This window comes from Cyrtonyx montezumae, unplaced genomic scaffold (assembly GCF_038088225.1).
Source record: "Cyrtonyx montezumae isolate F1298 unplaced genomic scaffold, pur_monq_1.0 scaffold_34, whole genome shotgun sequence".
Taxonomy (NCBI): domain Eukaryota; kingdom Metazoa; phylum Chordata; class Aves; order Galliformes; family Odontophoridae; genus Cyrtonyx; species Cyrtonyx montezumae.
In genome coordinates this window covers 2,815,631-2,832,131 of record NW_027072039.1, presented here as the reverse complement: position 1 = coordinate 2,832,131, position 16,501 = coordinate 2,815,631, and the positions used below count along the sequence as shown (strand labels likewise).

General features: G+C 42.9%; 1 protein-coding gene across 1 annotated transcript in view; it reads right to left on the bottom strand.

Annotated features, from left to right (window-relative positions):
- Positions 1 to 16,501, bottom strand: part of GRIN3A (glutamate ionotropic receptor NMDA type subunit 3A) — a 64,402-nt gene that overhangs the window by 3,975 nt on the left and 43,926 nt on the right. The window contains exons 4-7 of the mRNA XM_065745192.1: positions 9,691 to 9,836; positions 8,663 to 8,778; positions 7,023 to 7,174; positions 147 to 311 (exon numbers count right to left, since the gene is read on the bottom strand). Coding sequence (XP_065601264.1) covers positions 147 to 311; positions 7,023 to 7,174; positions 8,663 to 8,778; positions 9,691 to 9,836 — 579 coding nt within the window. The remainder of the gene's footprint in view (positions 1 to 146; positions 312 to 7,022; positions 7,175 to 8,662; positions 8,779 to 9,690; positions 9,837 to 16,501) is intronic.

The window sequence follows — 16,501 nt, the reverse complement described above, 5'->3', positions numbered from 1 at the left end:
GAGCCTCTTCAAATTCCAGTAGCTGCTGCTGCCCTTCCAGTGCCATTCATCAACGTTCATTCTTACAACCTCTCATACACTGCTCTTTTCCAGTCTTTCTTAGTCAGCTCAACATGACTTTCATGGGGTTACTACTGAATTCTTACCTGGCTTGTATGGAGCCAATACTTCATCTTGGATTTCTTCTTGATTCGTGGGAGCACCAGTCTGTACACGATGTGTTCTCCAATGGTGGTAAGAATGGATAACGCAAACCCGATGCACAACATCACAAAGAGCCCAGAAAAATGCTTGATGCCCATTTGCAGAGTCTATGAATAAAATCAGAAGGGGAAATTAATGGAGGAAGCTGCTGGCTTATTTTAACAGACAGTTATATTTCCTTTTGGATGCACAGCAGTGAAGTATCCTGGTCACAACGAAGCCTTTCTGTGCTGCATGGCTACCTGAGGACTTGGTGTTTAGTCACAGCAAATGAGTGGGATTTGGGCCACATACTGTGCTGTCTTGCTAGTGAGACGAAGTGCTGGAGGTAGGAGAATCCAGTACTTGTGGTGCCTTCACACTTGCATTTGTAAAAGCAAATACTGCTTAAAGGACTGCACTTAATGAACAGTAGAGCAAATCTTTCATCAGCACTGAGCTAAGACTGTTCCTATTTTCTAAGGTTGCTAACTGCCTCTTTTATGCTCTGTCCTTGATGGGAGGTCATGGAAAAAATGTTTTGAAGTAGTATCACAAACACAGCATCTCCTCACTCTCCATGTTAACACAACTCTGTTACAAAAAACAGAAACACTCTCACCTTGACTTCCCCCAACCCTCCCTTTTCATGTAGGGTAGGAAGTCTTTAATTAATTTGAATCACTTCTTGTCTTTAATCACGTTTGAATACTGAGGAATCATGAACAGCAGCAGTGTGTACCAGAAATACCTGCACTCCAATGCGTGGGTCAGACATGCAAGTTACTTACTTTTATTCTCATGCCACCATAACCCACTTATGAATTCATCAACAACTAAAAACTTCCTAGTAATTACTGCCCACACACTACTCGGGAAACATTTCCAAGAATATAAATTTTACCCTTGTCTTTCTATTGAAAAAGGTTATTCACCACGTTGGTAAAAACTGCATGGGTAGGGCTGTGTGCTGGGAGATGCCACCTGGGATGATGCTGTCACCTTGAATAACTGACCTGTCCATTCCTTGAGTTTGTTGTTTGTATGGTGGGTACAGGGATTGTGCTCTGTTTGTACTACAGCTGAACAATCTGTAAAACAAACTGGCTTTAGTTCAAAGTTAGATCATACAATTAAAGGATCGTGAAGGTTGGAAAAAGCCTCTAAGAGCACCAAATCCAATCAGCAACCCATCCCCACCATGCCCACTAACCACGTCCCTCAGTGCTTGATCTCCATGTTTCTTGAACACCTCCAGGGATGGTGACCCCACCACCTCCCTGGTGTGACCCATTCCAATGCACCACCACAACAAGAAATTGTTCCTAACATCCAACCTGTCATAAATCATAATGTTTGATAAATATTGTTTAGACATCATTTTAAATTAGAGAGTTAATTTCTGATGAGTCCACTGAAGTTGAAGGCTCTGGAATCTCTTTGTAGTTTTACTGAGTTACTGACAGCAGTATTTCTCTCTCCTCTTTTCTATGCTCTGTTTCTGTTCTTTAGAACGCAAAGATAGAAAGCACTGTAACACATTTCTTTAACAAGAACAGAGCTTCAGCAGCATAAACACTTCTATGCTGTACGGCAATAGACCATGGCAACTGCAGGGGTGATTTCTGCACACCTGAGACATATCCTGCAGCCTGAAGCTGATGATTGATGCCATTCCAGTGCTACCTGCAGAAAGAACAGCTGGCCAGCTCTTCACATGAAAAACAGCTCTGTTGTCTACAGTTAAGTGCGCTGATTTATGCTGATGAAGGTCTGGCTCACTGTCCTCTCAGCTCTGCAGAATAGCTTTCTGTCTTCCTCAGAAACAGGAGAAAGAAATTCCAACCCTGGCATCCTAGATGTGTTTTTTCACTTGTGATGGATAGCTTCTGAAATTGTCCCAAACAGGATATCTTTCACTGGGAAGGGCAATGCCGAAACAAGGCTTCAATAGTGTTTCATCTGGCAATAGAGAAGATAACTCTGAAAGAGCTACCTGAACATCAGAGGGAAATCTTGAGAATAAACTGCGTGCAAATAACACAGTGTGCCTGACAGCCTGAGTGAGGATCCGTACTGAAATCAGCAGACTTACATACCCTTGTAAGAAGGACTTTATCTGCTCTTCACAATTATTCCAGAAGCACACGCTAAATAATAGAAGAAATCACCTGGTAGAAGTGCCTCTCCTTTTCATAGTATCATGCTGATCAGTATCAAAGCATCAAGCTCCAATGCTTACTGTGTGTAGTTCTTTTACATTTGTGGCTGTGGATACAGATTATATTTGGAAAAAGCAGCAATAGACTGCATTCTCTGTATAGCATTGCATTCCTCTCTGCTGGAGTGCTTAGGTGTCTGAGTCCTTTGCTGACAACATAGAACCAGCAAATGCCTTCTATACTGCATTACCTTTTCTTTTTAGCAATAAAAGCTCAGAATGTACTGTATTCTCTGTCAGACAAAGGTGGAAATACAGTCCTCACTCCACATTCGTAATCATAAATTGAGGAGGTAGCTCCCTGCCTATTAGAAGCAAGTCAATTATGGCCGTGTGGTGGCTCTGAAGCAATAAGCAACTACCGTCAGTCCTGTGATAATTACATCTGATGGGCAGTAAGGACATGCTGGCTGCAGCCTCTAAGTCATCTGCTGCTTACAAATGGGGGAGACTGGCAATTACAAACACAAGAACAGACGTGGAGGTATCTGCCTTTTTATATATCCTCAGAGATGCACTTAGGTTCATAGGTTCATAGGTTCATAAGGTTGGAAAGGACCTACAAGATCATCTAGTCCAACCATCCTCCTATCACTATCCCTACCCAACTACTAAATCAAATCCCTTAGCACCTCATCTAAACACTTCTTGAACAGCGCTAGGGATGGTGCCTCAACCACCTCTCTAGGCAGGAGGGAGGTGGTTCTGATTTACTGACCCCTACCTCCAACTGCTACCTAAATAGCTCCTTCTGCCCCTTCCAGAGTTGTTTACTTTTTTCTTTGGGCACTGAAGAGAAGACAAAGTGATACAGGAAGTTCAGTCAATGCTTGTTTTCTGTTTGTAGGGGCAAAAAACAGCACAGAGTAGTTCATTACTGGATGTAATGTGCAAAACTCCTGCTTTACACCCTGCTACAAGAGACAGAAAATAATTTACTCTCCCTGGTTGCACTGAGAGCAGTGAAAAGGCCATCAAATAATCCAAGGTCTTTGACTAGTCAGAAGCCTCTGAAGATTTCTGTGGATTCCCTGCAGGATGGCAGCACAGCACAGGTATTAATGCTACACACTGCTGAACTCAAGCACTAAGTAGGGATGTCATGTTTGTATTAGCTATAATAATAAAATAAGCTACTCTTTTTGATAGCATTTTCCCCTCCAAGACTTTAAAAAGCTTTAGTGAGATAATGAAGTTAGATTTTACAGCACCTTTGCAAAATTCCTCTGGAAAAAAGAATTACTTCCAGCTTTATTAGGGATAAATGGATATAAAGGGCAGGTTTTTGAAGCCATTTGGGCATCTCTGTAGATTTCCAAAATCCTGCTGACACTGATGCACGTATTTAGATTACCAGACAGTATTAAAAGCTGTCCCTGTCCCCACATTGTGGCATTTCTTGTAGCAGCAAGAAGATATTCATGCATCCATCCATCCATTCATCCACCAATTCATTCATTCATTCATTCATTCATTCATTCATTCCTTTATTATTCTTATGGCTTTGTGTGCTTTCAAAGAAGAGGCAGCACTGAAGTAATATATATTTAATCTCCTTAGGGAGATTATCCATGGCAAAGATTGGTGACCATGGCTTTGGTTTTTCAGGTGTCAAATTTTAAGACAGATGCTGTAAATCACTTTGTCTTGCATTAGCAAGACAAGTTCCTTTCCCCTCCTGAGGAAAGTTTTGCACAGAACTAGGAAAAACTCTTCTGTAATCAATCCTTTTCTTTTAGCTTATCCATTACTCAACTCCTGTAAGTAGTAGGAAGAACAACATAAATACCATCAGAATTTTACAGTTGTATGTTTCTATGATATTACAAGCTGATGAATTGGGAATAATAATTCTGCCTTGTCACATATGCAACTTCTTTCTTTTCAGTTTGGACAGGTGAATCTAAATCTGAAATGCATTTTCCAAGAAGGCTCAAAAAATGCTCCATACTCTGTTGCAGGGCTCAATACCTATGTGCTCGTTTCTTGAGGACCTTGTGGAAAGCAGTTTTCTTCCTTGAGCATGTGCAGATGTCATTAGATCATCCCACAAAGAGACAACCCCTTTGCAGTGTAGTGTCTGTCATTTTGTGACAACCTTCTTCGTCAAGTGTCCAAGGCACAAGACACAGCCAGCCAAGCATGTCTAAGTTTCTTCAAAGACTGCACAGAACAGACACTGGTGGATTCCACCACTGATGTGGGAAGGAGAAAGGATGAAGGGACCCTACTGTCACTGTGTGCAGCACAGGATAGAGTGACTTCTTATTCCTTGCATTATTTGTTAGGACTGAACTGCCAGTCTGCGTGCCAGTTTAAGCTCCAGAGCTTCAGGTATATGACACTTATGAAAGGACAACAATCAACCTTTTCAAGTGAAACAGAAACTAAAATTAAAATAATAACATTTTTGAAAATTCACCTTCAAAGAGGTGAAGTAGTGTGCACTTACAGTTAGCTGTTCCCTGCTCTCCATGGGTCCTTCTCTTTCATACTGCCCTGAAAAACCTCAGTGCCAGCTCACCTCCTGAACACTCTACCCTGACCATCACTAACAGGTCCTAACAGTAAAGCCCAATGCTAACTGATGTGCAGCTTGCCTGTTCACGTTATCTACTGCCTGTTTTAACAGCTGCTAACAGTTGTCTAACAATTTTACATAGAGAGTATTCATTTGGTACTGCTACTGACCAGTGGGAACAGTCACTGCTACCAACCATCACTTTGTGGGCAATAAAAAGCTTGTTCTTGTAACAGCAGAAAGAAATTTTGTTTTAATTCTAGTGTCTGGCATCAGACGAGCTGGATAGAACAGCATTTCCCTGGTGCAAGTATTAGGATAACGAGGGAAGGCAAGAACAAGGAAAGGAAGCTGAAAATCCACATGTATCAAACTCAAAAGGAAGCTGGAGCCTGGATCATCATGAGACTTTGTTGGTATTTAGAAGGGCAGAAGCTAGGGAAAGACAGGCTTGGACACAAAGCATTCTCTTAATGCCTTCTGTGTGACTGCAGAGCTGTCACTAACACAATCGTAAGCACTTAATGCACCTGACACATTTAACTGAAACTTCTGACAGCACCTTTTTGGGGGTGCTACGTTTTCACACTTAATGCAAGGTCACTTTTCATACAGAAGACACGGGGCTCTGCTTTGCCCTGACTTCAGACTGCTTTAAGAGAGAATTTTCTGGCAAATTTCTGACCTCTCTTCCCTCTTTTAAAACGCAAACATTTTTAATAGAAGTATTTAATTGTTTCACTGGGAATTAATAACAAGGTTAGTCAGTCTCCCAAGTTTTAAGACAGTTGGGGTAATTAATATCATTACCATCTGTTAATTTCCATGTGATGTAATTCAAAAGATTGTGTTACAGTGCAGAGTTAAAACAGTCCACTGAGTGAAGTGCTTGTCAGGAGCACATTTGTAAGCCCCATTAAAAGCAAATTCCTCCAACACCTGTCTTGTTAGATCACATAATCTTCAGATAACCCAGATCAAAAATAGCAGTGAATACAGATTTAACGACGCTTTTTTTGGTGTGTGTGTTGAAGCAATCACAAAAAAAAAAAAAAAAAAAAAGAATAAGTTGAATAAAAATAAACTGGATTTTCAAATGAACACTGAAGAACAGAGCTCGAGGAGCCTGTGCTTCCCTTTCAGGAGAAACTGGCCACGCTACTGCTTCCCTGGGAAACAGGAGGGATGGTTTAATACTCGTCTGAGCCTGTCCTGAGCAGGAGACAACATACTCGTAGCTGTGTGTTTTGTACCAGTGGGAACATGTAACTGATGTCTTTTGGAACACCTCTGAGTTAGAAATCTGTGTTCTGAGCAGCAGGCATGCTGGATCTTTTGATTTCTCAGCACTTTATCTTTTTTACTTGACAGTCTTGAGAACCTGAGAAAAACTGCTATTCCGATAAGAGCAGTCTTTTTTTCTCATAAATAATGCCAATATCTTCAGCTGCCACGAGCTGGCATAACTCCTCTGATTTAATACCAGTCTGTAAATCCATGAGGATTTGCTTCCAGTAACTGTGCTTCAATGCAAGAACTGCTTCTTGTCAGTACTCAGCACTGTCTCGTGGTGGGGCAGCTCTAGTATCAAGTCCTGTTTTTGGTGCAACCTGCTACCCATGTCAGGAAGAGCTCAGGGTTAAATCAGTAACTTGGGATGTGTGAAATTGCTGCTTTTTCTGCTTCTTTCACTGCTGTCATTCTTCATGTGGGCTGCTTCAGCCACCGCTGCTGTGTGAGATGCTCCAGAATCCATGGCAGCTTCTGGACACAGTGATATACATAATGGAGTGGAATCAGACAGATCTGTTGTGCAGTGAGCAGACCACTTTATTATAAAGCAACGTTACATATCCTTTTTGTCTCCAGACAAGCTGTCTGGTGTCTGCACTGAAACTTAGCAGCACAGCCTGGCTGATGTTTCCCTTATGCTGACCTGAATGCTTCTGGGAGCAATGACTTCTGCTTCTGAAGCTTAACACTTCCCCTCAGCTGCATGCCACCGCTGTGCCTACTGCATGTGGAGAATGAGGGGAAATAATTGGCAACTTGGGCACATCCTCAGCACCTAATGGTCACCCACCATTCATTACTTACCTCCGTGACAGCAAAGCTTCTTTTCCCACACGGTACAACTTTGTACCACTTGTCATGCAGAACATCCATGAAGCCATGGGACTTGTACTGGCTTATCAGCTCAGAGATGTTGGAGGTGAGCGGAGAGTTGGGGGGAAGACCAATGCCATATCCTGGAAGGAAAAACAGCAGTCATCTCTCTTACTGGATTTTTATTTTTTATTTTTGCTGAATTGCATTGTTTTACAGTGTCAACCTCCAGCACGATGGAGGAGGTTGGTGTTCAAACCTGGATGCTTCCCACAGACTGAAAATGCTGAGATAAGACTTCTCGGTGAGTAAAGGAGCTTGATACAAACAGGGTACGCAACGCCAAAATGATTACAGTCACAAAAGTAAAACTGGAGATTCAAAAACCTAAGATGTCAATACAGACTGATGAATAAATGTGGTGTGTGCCCAGAAGCACAGCTTTCACACTGCTTTTGTCATAGCTTCTTCTGGTTTACAATGCTTTAGCAATGCAGAGGGGCCTTCCTGCCAACTACTACATGACCCCTTCACACTGCTGGAGGAGTGGAGGTGACTGTGGTGTCATATGTGACATTCTTATTTCCTTTGTACTTTCTGATGAGAAGCCATGTGCACGCCCATGGGAGCAGTCTGCATCATTTTCACCACAGTTTAAGCCCCAGGGGCTGGGCTTTCCATTGCTGCAGTTCTGCTCTGGACATAATTGAATTATTATGTGTTCTTTGGCCACTTCGGGGTGCTGGTACAGGACTCAGCCTAAATGCAGCAGGGCTCAGGAACTATACATATAGCTTGCTGCTTTAGAGAGGAGGGATGTTATGTTGTGCCTGTATTTGTATCTGAACATACCTGCTATCACTGAACAAATGGTTTCAGAGCAAGCCCATCTAAGGCTCTTTAATAATCACATTTTCAGAGTGTTTCATAACTGTTTCACACTTGGGTGCTGTAAAGAGCAGTCCTTTTAAAATGTGTATTTGAGGGCAGCTTTTTATTTTTTCTGTTTTGAAAGGCTCTGTAACTGCCTCAACGTCGTGAAAGTGCTGGCTTCCTTCAGGAGAGCACTACTGACTGAACTACAGGCACGTGGGGAAACATGCTGCTGCACACACATCCTGCTTCAGCCTGAACATCTGAGCATCTGTCCTCCTCAGTAACACAAAGACAGGAAGAAAACGGATTGCTTTCAAGTCGCTGGTGCGAATTCAAACGGGGAACACTGACAGTGTGAATTTTAACACTCTACAAAGTCTCTTGTGCTGAAATGATTCAATCACTCGGCTTCCCCCAGCTTTCCTTCCTTCCTTTTGCCTTCCTTCTTCTGGGTGGGACAATTCTTGAGGAGGCTGTTTGAATGTGCAATGGGAACAGCCAGAGCCTCCTGCCTGCTGGAGACAGAGCACACGAGCACTGAACGATTCCTATACAGAGTACGGTAACAGATGGTGTGAGTGATGTGAAAGCTCAAAAAAGGGCAAAGTCTCAGTCCTGCTTAATCACCGAGAATGTAACCCATAAGCATCAGAAGTCTTCAGTTTCACATAAACAGTTTCAATCAGAATGCTGAATTACAATAAAGCAAATGTAACACGTGAAAGAGAGCACCGTGCTGGAAAATTCATTATTACCTTCAATGGCAAAGGGCTTTCCCACAGTTAGAAGCTTGCAGTCGGCATCTATGGATACTTCATAGTCCAAGAGTGCTTTATCCATAATGAAGGCATCCAGTTTCTCTGGGTCATTCCTGTATTCAACATCAAAGTCATAAACAGAATCACTTCACAGTCCAAGATTCGGTGGTGTGCACTGAACATTTATCTGTCTGGTTCTCTGGAGGCTTACTGAAGGGAACCAGGGACTGCCACTTCAAATGCTAAACTGATAAGACGTTCTGAAGGAGGGAAGTGTGCATAAAGGATACGACCTTTGTGCACCCAGCACAGGGCAGCAGGGCTAGGGCTTATTTCACTCTCATGAAATACCTGATCTGAAAAATGGAAAACACTACAAGCCAGACTTCAGCTCATCTGAAAAGGTGGCAGAAGAACAAAAATTGCTAATATGCTTGTGCTGTCTTGGTTTCCTTTGTGATGCTGAAATTGAGGTCATAGAGCAAAAACACAAGAGGATAACTCATACAAAACTGTTCCTCTTCCTTTCTCCTGAGTATGCGGTAAATTAATTTCTTTCACCCAGATCAGCTCTTCTCTGTGCTCAGCCTTCATGAACACAGAGGATTCAATTTTACTAACCTAATGATTAGTGCACGATTCACTCTAATGACAAGTGCTCAAAGGGCTCTCTCTGACAAACTCTCCTACTCGCATGCTGAACATGTTGAGGATCTTCATTCTCAACTTTTGCCTGGACTGCAATGCTTATTTTTCCAAGTGCTTCTCACTACCTGGTGAACATCTCCCAGAGCACAGAAGCCAGCCAGGATTTGTACACTGCCTGTGCTTCATGGTGCCCCAGCAGTTAATGCAACCCACTGCCTCCCATGCTCTCCAAGTATCCCTCCATCCAGGTGACAACATGCTTGCCACACTGCCTTCAATTCCCGCTGAAGTGACACTGGAAGTGGGAAGCTCATCACCACCTCACTCCACGTGTTCTGGCCGATGGACCAGATGTGCTGTTGCATGCAGAAGCTCACTTGAGGTATGCTACTCCATCTGGGGTTGCAGGGACATTGTACCGCCGCATGTACTCGTGCATCTCGGGGAAGCTTTGCCTCACGTAGTCTTCTGCGCTGCTTTCCCGCACGGTTCCAAAGCGAAACCCTTGGGAGGGGTGATGGAGCTAAGGAGATGAAATCACACATTAGCAGCACCAATCACACAGGGTGACTTGGTTTCGTTTGTCAGAAATCCTCAGCATTTATAGGCCTGTATCAAACGCTTTACTACAGCCAGCTTTCCACTTCACAGAAGTACATACAGAATTACCAGGGGACTAATCAGCCTGTTCACGTACTCAGGATTTTCTTTGCAACATGAAAAATATTTCCCTTGAGGCACTTAGGACCCCAAAATCTAGTGTGGTATAACTTAAGACCAGTCAAAGTTTCAGCAAATACCAGGAGGAGCCTCTATGCATGCTAGGATCCATCTCCTGAAGCTCGGGATAGCCAGCAAAGTCTATATTCTGGAATAATAATGATTCCTTAAGAATGAAGTTCACTCTTCTGCCGAAGGGTAGCACCATCTTTTCACTTCTGGATCCCAGACCACTTCTGTACTATCATTCTCTGCAGAGAAACCAAGGACTGAGTAGTTGTGGACATTAAGTCTTCCTTGGCTGAAAAGAGGGAAATACCCTCAGTACAGACAACTGTATTGACTTAATTACTTGATTAAGCTTGATTACCAGGCTATATACATACCACTTTTGTACAGAACACAGACACAGTTGTGTGTCCTTTTCACAACTGGTTTTACCTTCCGTATTAAAGTCCTGAATTGCTTAGACATTCACAAATCTCAGAGACCTGTGTTTCCACAGTATCCTCTTTGTCTTGGCAGAATTTAACACACCTGAAGGTGAAATTTTGGTAAGCCAAACACTGCTCCAAGACAGCTGTGTGCTGCCAAGAGCAGGCTAACCAGAAAGCCTTCAGCAATCTGCCTGCCTCTAAAAAGTCAAGCTCTCAGAGCACAGGAAGCCACATAAAGCTAAGGCTGAAGAAGATGTGCTGTTTGCTTCCTACGAAGCTGAAGGTGTCCACAGCAGTTTGTCATGATGATCTCACCATGGCCATGCTCTGCTTTGCAAAGAGCAAGCAGAGAGGCATTCTGCCAATCCATCTGTTTCCCTGTATCACCATCTATGCAAAAGGAACACAAAGTCGCTCAGAAGACTTTCCCCACTCTTCAGTGACACTGTGGATAAAAGGCTATTTCTGGCTTTTAGAAGAATAACAGAGGTGTGATGTAAACTCATGATCATCTCATTCAGCCTGAAAATGAACAGAGAGACTATTTCAGTGGTATTTCTAATATCATGGAACCTGTAATTTATTTCTGGAAAGCGGCCACGTGCTTTCCACACTGTGTTCTGCTGAGCTGGCTCTTTTGCTGCAACCCAGAAATAAGCCCTGCAAATCTTTGGGCACGGAGTGAGCCTGAGTGTGTTTTTTGAGTTGTACTGGTTTGGATGCACAGTGCAGGGACTGCCTCCATCAGGAGCTGGCCATAGAGCACGCTGTGCCAGAAGGTCTGTGGGCGCAGAGGGAAATGTTCTTGCCTGGAAGTGTGGAAGCAGCATGTAAGTGCCAGAAGACATAAATAACAGAGAGTGGTTCTGTGACAATACATCATGGAGTCTTCCAGCACAATGCTGTCCATCCAAATTTAGGTCTACTCTAGCCTCCACACAATGAAGATAACTTCCTTGAAGAACGAGCTTGGACTGGGCTCTGCGTACTTACACCATCCCAAGAAGCTAATTGCCACAATTAATGTCATTTCTTCAGGTTTTATTTATTGCCAGTTTCAGAGAAGAAACAAAGAAAACATCACAAGGCCTAGGCTCCGATCTGTGTTAACCTTCCAAGTCAGCTTAGGTGTTTGCTGTGACATTTGTGGTCCACCTGGTGATAGCAACTGATCTGCAAATAACGATGCTGATGCCTGAGCTCACTGAAAGCATCTCACTCTGACTGTCACCAGTGCAACAAATCTCTATGGGAAATACAAGAACAAAGGAAATAATTGAGCCTATTTCAATTTAATTTTCTGTCACAGAAGTTTTACTGAGGACTCTCCGTGCTTTGCTCTGTGTTGGGCACACTGTCAAACTTCACTGCAAATAATAAAAACAGAGGAACATGGATTAGATCAGAAGTCCATCTGGATTAATATCCTGTCTCTAGCAACACCATCTGCCTGGTGGGAAGTCTGGAGAAGTCTGTGCAGGAAAGTTGTGCAGTGATCCTTTGCTCACACACTGCTCTTCCTGCTTCCAGCAATCTATGTTTTTTTCTTAAGAATAATTACTCATGTATTTGGTGACTCTTGACTCTTTTTATGAAGGATAAATCTTAACAGTATTCTAATCTTGTATGCCTCTTGTCTCTTCTGCTTTCTTCTTACTGCTGCTTATTCACATGAGGAAAAGGCTTACTTGCAGCTATACCAAGCAGCAGACTAACAAAGCAAAGTGCTGCCAAAGGCAGATAATGGACTACCTGCACTACCCTCGCTGCCTAATCCACTAAGGCTCCTGAGGGCTACTTGCTTCAACAGAAGATAAAAACTCCAGGATGGTAACAAGGTTCTTCAGTTTTCATTGCTGTGTCACTGTTGCTTTCTTATTTTCTGTAGTCATCTCTGGGAAGATTCTGTGAAAAGATGGAAACCACAAGTATCTGTATGCTAGGAGTACAGGTAAATGACAGTCTTTGTGTCAGTCTTACCTTAGTAATTGTCTTTTTATATTTTTCTTCCCTGTTTCTCATGCTGTTTCTTCTGTGTTATTTAGACCTTTCGAGTTCTTTTGGAAGTGTCTTTCCAAAAACAAATCGCAGGATCCTAATGCCTAGGACTCAGTGAAATCCCTGAAAATCTGACTCTAAATAAAAATCAGCATTTGAAGAATCACGATCTGAAGACTCAGGAGTGTATTATTTTTTAAACTGTTGATTGTGGGAGATAGTTACTTACTGCTGTTATCAGTAATAGCTAATATAAATGCTGCCTCGCTCAAAAGGGAAAACTGTTGAAATTATAGCCATTTCTGATATGTGGAGACTACATTTCTGTGTAAACTCCACTGCATTATTTTTTGCTCTAAGCCTAGCCAGTGTGAAAGGTGAATAACCATCAGAAAGAGTGCCTTGGGCACTGGGATCTGTTGACAGCATTTGAATGGACCTGGAGATCAACTATTGGAGATGCTTGTATGTTTAAAATAAATGAATGCAGCGACTGCAGATCCATCTCCAAGTGCTTGTATCAGCTTTCTTGGCACTCAGCTCAGATGACATTACAAGAACCCTCCAAAATCAGGTATCTATTGCTGCAAGGAACTGAAGAAACAGAGTTAGTTTTCAACTAGAGGGAAGCTTTCAGCCTTTTCATGGAACAAGAAAGTAATGCCTCTGATGAGGTATTAAGCAAACCATAAAGATAGAAACAGGTACAGAAAATAATCCTCTTTATTCATCTGTTTCTCTTCCTTCTGAAAGTCTGGGAGAACAAGAAATCACTCGTTTTTCCAGAAGGGTCATTTCTCCTGAGTGTAATGGCTCCTCAACCAGCAGGCTGATGGTGCACTTCCACGCACGGCGCAGAAACTGTGCACTGCTGCCACACAAAGGACTTCTGTTTAAGCCCGTGTGTGGATGCTAGCCAGCAAGACCACCATCACAAACAGCAGTGCAGAGCTGTGGGCCTGGAGGAGGAGAAGAGTGTCACTGGGAGCTGCCGAAGGATGGAACCAAACCTTGTGCCCATCCCTTGGAGGGACCTGGATGCAGGCAGTGATTGAGAACTGAAGGGAAATGCATGGCTTGCAGCCTTTCAGACCGAACCCTTCCAAAATGAATAGTTCTGCTGGCAAGGTTAGCACTCTAAAAGTCAAACATAAGACATACCTGACATTCCCAGAGGCTAACTAAAGCTCTAGGCTGCATCCCATTAGAATATGATATCTGTGCTGGCCTGGCAGTGTAACTGTGTGTGTAAAAAAATAGTTGAAATATTTCTTGGATTAAAAAACTACTTAGCATTGGTAGTTAGTGGCTCTCCTAAAAAAAAAATAAATGCTGAATACTGCCAGGTAACAATAGCACTTTTGCAGCTCAAATGCTGGGAGATTGGGGATTTCACAGAATCATAGGGGTTAGAAGGGACTTCTGGAGATCGAGTCCAATCTTCCTGCTAAAGCAAGTCTCCTACAGTATTCTGTAGTATTTTACAGTATGATTAGTAAAGTGAACTGCATTTTACATCTGAAGCAGTGGAGCATACCATGAATGACTATGCTAATTTGGTGCATCCCAAATTTTGAAAACCACCTCCCATCTCCTGTGAGATAGCTGCTGCATGTAAGGCTCTGAGACATGTGGTGCCTTCCATTTGGACCTGGGCTAGTGTCTGGGGTCAACTCAAGGAAGAAAATATGGCCATGAGAATCCTTGCAGGAGAGGGATGTAGGGCCAGATGGGGATGAGTACTCAGCTTCTTCAGTCTGACTGCACAGGGCTGTGAAATGCAGGATCTAACTGTCTTGGTGCATAGGTCTAACACGGATCAGGAAGATGACCCATCTTCTGTGAAGACAGAACTCTTGGGAGGCCTATGAAGTGCTGCTGGAAAGAACAAGATGAAGGTGCAGAACAAAGGCTAAGGAACTGTGGAAGTGAGTAGGCTTTCTGTACCTGCAGCCCCCAAGGATAATTATCTGCATGGGTTATGCTAGTATTTCTGAGGACAAATCCTGCTGTGTCAGAAAACACAGTATCCAAGGTTGGGGTAATGTGACTGCTTCCAAGTACTGAGGAGGTGAAATAGTGTTTGGGTCACTTAAATGCTGAGGCAAGGAGGTCACGTGGAAGACAAGGAAAACCCAGAGCTCTGCAGAACACTCACCCTCTCTGAAAGTTCCAGGAAAAGCTTTGGGATGCCTCAAAGTTTTCTTGTATAACACTGTGCTACTAAACAAATGATGTTTGTGCTGCTCACTACTGAAAGCAAATACTGTAGATACCAGTTCCACTGGCTTGCCACCTTACATATTCTTAGTTTCTGTCTCCTGTTGTTAAAACATCTGCTGAGTGGGAAGTGGAGAGCTTGTGTTTTATTTGGGAAGATGTTGAGAAGAACTGGGTATGTACATACATCTATGCCTTGGGGTGCCAATTATGCATGAAAATATCAATGTGATAAAACCACAGGAGCAGAAACAGAAAAATAAAATCCTAAATGTCAGGGATTTTGAATTACTTGGCATATTCCAGTTTATGTAATACAGTGCCACTGCATTCGGTACCATCAGCCAGGCTGAGATCACCTAGACTCAGACTTGAAAATACTCAGGCATAGAAATATCCTGTTCAAGTTGGAATGTAAAACTGAAAATGCATGAGATGCTGCTAGGAGCTGACATAATCCAAAGTTTGTCTGTTAGGTTCTGGAGCCTTTGTAGCAGACTCTTTCAGCACTGTATAACTAGACTGGGCTCGAAGACTTTTCCCCCTTGGTGCCCTGCTCACTTTGTCTACCATCATTTTGAGGTTTGCATCACATTTGGTTGTCATGTATTTCTGTTGCGTGTAGGAAACCTTATGTGTTCAGAATACAAACTCAGTGAAAAGCTTACCTCAGTTCCAGAAAGGCAAGCAATGGAATAGGTGGAGCGAACCTACCCAGCGAGAAGGGCAGATTCTTCTTTCAGCAGTTCTGTATCACATCCTAATGGTTCTCCAGAGGAACTAGCTTTCTGCACACGCATGTGAGTAAGGGAGAAAAGTTGCACTGGGAATGCCTAACTGATTGCAATGCTTCCTCTGTATTTCTGTCAGTTTTAATAGAATCCTGTCACTGAGACAGGAGATGCCAGACTGCATCAAGACTACTTAACAAATGGAGCACAGTGGGGTCTCTAAGTGGCAGGAGTTATGCTGAAGCATGAACTGGCCAGGTGGAATTCTGGCTTTACTTCCTTCTGCTCCTGTGGAGTTTAAGCTTGCAGGGAGCTGTGAAGAGATAAGGAAGTTCTTAACAGAAAAACTGCTGGAAATAGAAATGATAGCTATCTCCAATAAGCAGAGAGATCAACATATCCATACATCACTGAAACTTAGGAAATGCTTTCCCGGCAGTTGACTGAGGAGTGCAGTACCTGTCTCACTGACTTTGATTCAAGACTATTTTGTGCACATTGATAGCTGGTGGGAGGAGGAATGCTTCTGGGGCTCAGTTTCTAATCAGCCTCTCAAATCATCAGTGTGATTTCATCATTCAGCCAAAATTTTTCTCCATGAAGAGGACAATATACAGTGGGGTGGAGTGGTCGTGACTGCACTCTAAGTGAGAGATGCAGAGGTCACACAGATTCAGCTTTTACTGCCACCTATGATACAGCTTTTCAATTTTAAGAGGGCACAGAAAAGGGTGACATAATTGAAAACACTTTCCCTATTTTTACAAAAACCTTTAGAGGAAAAAATATTCTACAAAGGCCTCAGTACCTCTGCCTCATGCTATTGCTGGCTGCTTGGTGTAACACCTGCTGCAGTGTTTAATGGTCACTGCATCCATCAGCAGCTGCACTGTGAGTGCCAGCACGATCTGCACCAGGGAACTGCAGCAGACTTTGGAAAAAACCTTCAGTTTCGGCTGTTAATCACTAGAGAATGGTGGCACCAATTGGTCTGCTCTTCTGTGAAGAGCTGATATGCTTTTAGAGATCTACTGTTTTGCAATAAGCCTTTAGGAAGCAGTAGCTTTTTATTCTGCCTTATG